The sequence below is a fragment of the Chrysochloris asiatica genome, unplaced genomic scaffold, assembly GCF_000296735.1.
Source record: "Chrysochloris asiatica unplaced genomic scaffold, ChrAsi1.0 scaffold00103, whole genome shotgun sequence".
Taxonomy (NCBI): domain Eukaryota; kingdom Metazoa; phylum Chordata; class Mammalia; order Afrosoricida; family Chrysochloridae; genus Chrysochloris; species Chrysochloris asiatica.
Genome location: NW_006408621.1, coordinates 705,067 through 709,108, shown reverse-complemented (window position 1 = coordinate 709,108; position 4,042 = coordinate 705,067). Strand labels below are relative to the sequence as shown.

The following is a 4,042-nucleotide window of genomic DNA, read 5'->3' as shown; positions in this document are numbered from 1 at the left end:
TACATTCACGATGGATTGTGATGAAGTTGGCCGACAGTATAATGGACAATATATCATTTTGAATGCTATTTATAACGAAACAGTAAATTATTTAATTACAGTGGAAATTCTGTACAGTTTAAGGCTTGGCTCTGAACTAGATTGTAATTATGGGCCAGATTTGGAAATCAAACACTTTTTTTTTTTTTACATGAAAGAAAAATTAAAAAATACAAGGAAAGAGAAACAAAGCAACAAAAACCCATCCGATTTTTCTGGAATAAAATTTCTTAACATTGTAAACTAACAAAAATATAAGTTTTCTTCCCAAAATAATGATGATTTACATATTTCAGACCTGTTCGAAGACTCTGGGAAGCTTTCTGGATTGAACATAGATCAAAGCAGATGACAAGGAATAAATCACATTAAGATGCTGAAATTCGCACTATCTTATATCAAAAATCAAATTAGATCCACAAAGCAAGATTGTAAGCATTAAATATTTTCATAGGATCAGAGGGTTGTTACTGTTTATGGATGAGAGTAATAAAACCAGATGAGACAAGTACAAGATTCAAGTCGTTTACTGAATCAACGCTGTTATTGGCACATCTAATTTGTGATAAACGTAACACGCCAGACCTATACAGCTTCTAGCATTTTAGGGTACTCTTCATTTATCTGTAAACAAAAGATCTGTTGCCTAAGAAATTGCAGTTTGGTTTAGACTTTAATAAACTATGAAAGGCATGGATTGTTTATGTGTTACATGAGATCACTGTATATTGTTGGTATGAACGTGCAGGTACAGCTGAAAACTTAGACATTTTGCCAAAATTAAAAATGTTGCTCTTTTGTTAATTGTACTGTTGCTTCATGCAATATCAGTTTAGTGATGCTGATTCCGATTGCTTTATTATGGGAAGATCTCTCTGCCAGTGTCTTTATTAATGGCCAAGGTAAATTCTGGATTGAAAATTTTCATGGACAGATTTCCAAGTCAGTTGGGTTAGAAGAGGGAACTCCATATAGGCTCTGGTTTTCCTAATGGTTTGTATGATGAGATTCATGTAGAAGCTAAGTTATTCCTGTAGAAAAGAGATTTGATAAATTACTCATATGAAAACACTAATGAATTCAACTCAGATCAAGGTCACAAAAAATGTAACTTGCAAGCTATTAAATGCTTCTTTACATAAGATACTGTATCATTCCAATTCAAGACACTGCTGATGATAGACTTCCTTGAGCCGAAGCTCACTCAAGAAAACTGTGTGTTTTGTTTTCCATCTTCCAAAACATATAAATAATTTCAATATGGCAAGTCACTTTTACATTTCTTGTGTTTTTGGTTTTGGGTTTTTTTTTTTTTTCTTTAAGAAATACCATTCATCAATCTGGGTTTCTTAAGGCAATGTTAGAGAGTTTATTTTTATTTCACTTATATATAAACAATGATTAAGTCTTTGATCGCATGACCAAGTGTGCAAACAGCTCAGCTGTTGAATTCAGCATCTCAAGCCCTCTAGGGGTGCTCACAGCCCCACAAGCTCTAGTGAGAGGGTTAGTAAGCGTGGCAAGTTTGCAGAAACACTGAGGAAGGACACAGCCTGCTCAAAGGGACGGCCACAGAGGAGCAGGAAAGTCATGCTCTTTCAAAAGGAACACAGGCCACTGGGCTGCATTTTTGCCTCCACATGAGACACAACACTTTACTAGGGAGGGAAATCATCCCAATGCATTGAGAGAAAATAAGATATCCCAAAAGAATATGAAATGACTGCTGAGGTTTCAAATGAAAACAAAAGTAAAACAAAACAACCAAAGCATAAATGTGCTATCACCAAAGCAAGCTGCAGAGAAAGCTTAACAATGGGGTAGCGCTGCATCAACAGGAAAGAGGGACTGAATTCATTTACATCTCTAGTGGCTAGAACACACACACAGAACCACTTAGACAAAACTGTCTTGGTTCTGTTGAAGCCACATGGAGAGTGAGAATCCAATCTGACATTTCAGGGCTGGATAATGAAGGGGTGCAGAGTCTTTTCTTTATTTTCTAACTCGAGTATTACACAAAATGTGCATGAGTTATGGAACCTCTGAATCTGAAAAAAACCAGTGTCCACAAACCAATTCTCCATCCTCATGGTGACCAGCCCTACAAATGTCAGTGAGAGAAAAAGGAAAGGGAGGAATTAGGTGCAGGAGGAGGAAAGGGATGCCCCATGCTCCATGCCAGGCGAGGCCAAGGCTAGAAATCAGAGCCACCTCTTACCTGCAGTCAGTCCTCTCCATCTTCAGGTGTGATCTCGATCTCTTTATGGACCACTACTTTGGTCACTGACATGTCAGGGTGCTGCTCTTTGGCCTCTTTAATTGCCTGAGCCAGCGCCTATCCCCAGAAAATCACAGAAGGGCAAAAACAAAAAGGAGGTGGAACATGCATGATCAGTAGCAAGGTGGAGACATATGAGCTAGATCAATATCCACAATTTACAAGTGAGGTACAATGATTACAATAGGAATCATACGTCAGATATAGGAAAGTTAATTCAAAAGATTTTTAGAATTCATGCTGGGCTGGAAGAATACTATTGAAAACAGTAGTTCTAACAAGTTTCTCTGTCAGGGTATTTGCCATCTCACACATACTACCTGGTCATGGTCAATGTCTGCATCCCCTGTGATAACTATTCGCTTCTCAATTCTTGTCTCTGAAATGCCTCCTTTTGCAGTCTGAAAAGAACAAAAACAAGCTTTATGAATTTCCACTTGAAGGAACAGTCATTGTTCAATGGGGGAAATGGCAGAAAATGCTCAGTTTTAAGTAACATTTCTTGATCTTCCAAAATTCAAGAGCAGTTACTGAAAATTGCTAATTTCAGAAGTTAGGATACCCACCACTGTATTCAAGACAGTTCTGCCTCAGAGTTAGGATATGTTGTTGTTAGGTGCCGTTGAGTCGGTTCCAACTCACACCTGTGCCTATGTATAACAGAACAAAATATTGCCTGGTCCCATGCCATCCTCACCATTGTTAATTAAGCATGATCGTATTGCTGCTGCCACAGTGTGAGCAAATCCATCTCAATGGGGGTCTTCCTCTTTCTCACTGACCCTCCACTTTACCAAGCATGATGTCCTTTCTCCAGGGACTGGTTCTGGCTGTACATCTCCCAACACACATTTGTTTGTTCTTCTGACAGTCCAGGGTACTTTTCATATTCTTCTCAAACAGCACAATTCAAATGCGATTCTTTTACGGTCTTCCTTATTTACTGTGCAACTTTCACACACATATGAAGCAACTGAAAATACCATAGCTTGGGTTCACACACTGACAGTTTTGCACTTTAAAAGAGGTATTGTGCAGCAGATTTGCCTAATGCAATACATTGTTTGGTCTTTTGAATACTGCTTCCATGAGTGTTGATTATGGATCCAAACAAAGGAGAGTCTTTGGCAACTTCAATCTTTTCTCCATTTATCATGATGTCATTTACTGATTCAGGTATGAGGAGCTTTGTTTTCTTTATATTGAAGTATAGTCCAGAATGAACGCTATATATAGTCTTTGATCTTTTATTTTTTCTATTTAAGTTTTTATTGTGAATTGAGTGATAGTTTACATGGGAGAACATCGGCTTTACACTCATTTTCACTGCAATGATTACAATCTCCTCTGTGTATCATCATTTAACAGTATTTGCTTCTATTCCCTCTCTTTTTGTGTGTGTGGGGGGATGTACACAAAAACACTCAGGAATATATAATCATTTTAGCAATGAAAGGGCACATTCTGCAAGTCTGTCTCCTGGCCGCAAACACACAGCCTCTTTCCCTGAGTCTAGCGTCCTCAGCTGCTCTATTTCTCCATGTCCTCATCTCTGCCTCCATCTCTGGTGTCGCTGCTTCTCTTGATAGTCTCACATTCCACTTGTGCTCTTCTCCCTTGATGGTCCTAGGGTCCTCTGTTCCTGGACTGTAAGATTAACTACTCCCACTTTTTGTTACAGAACTTCTACCTTTACAGTTGTGCCAGTCACAATTAGTCATG

General features: G+C 38.4%; 1 protein-coding gene across 3 annotated transcripts in view; it reads right to left on the bottom strand.

The window, feature by feature from the left end:
- Window positions 1-2,266: 2,266 nt before the first annotated feature.
- EPB41L3 (erythrocyte membrane protein band 4.1-like 3) overlaps window positions 2,267-4,042 on the bottom strand; it is a 129,587-nt gene continuing 127,811 nt past the window's right edge. For all 3 annotated transcript variants that reach the window (XM_006867254.1, XM_006867252.1, XM_006867253.1), the window contains 2 exons: window positions 2,641-2,721; window positions 2,267-2,377 (listed from right to left, as the gene is read on the bottom strand). In XM_006867254.1, coding sequence (XP_006867316.1) covers window positions 2,267-2,377; window positions 2,641-2,721 — 192 coding nt within the window. The remainder of the gene's footprint in view (window positions 2,378-2,640; window positions 2,722-4,042) is intronic.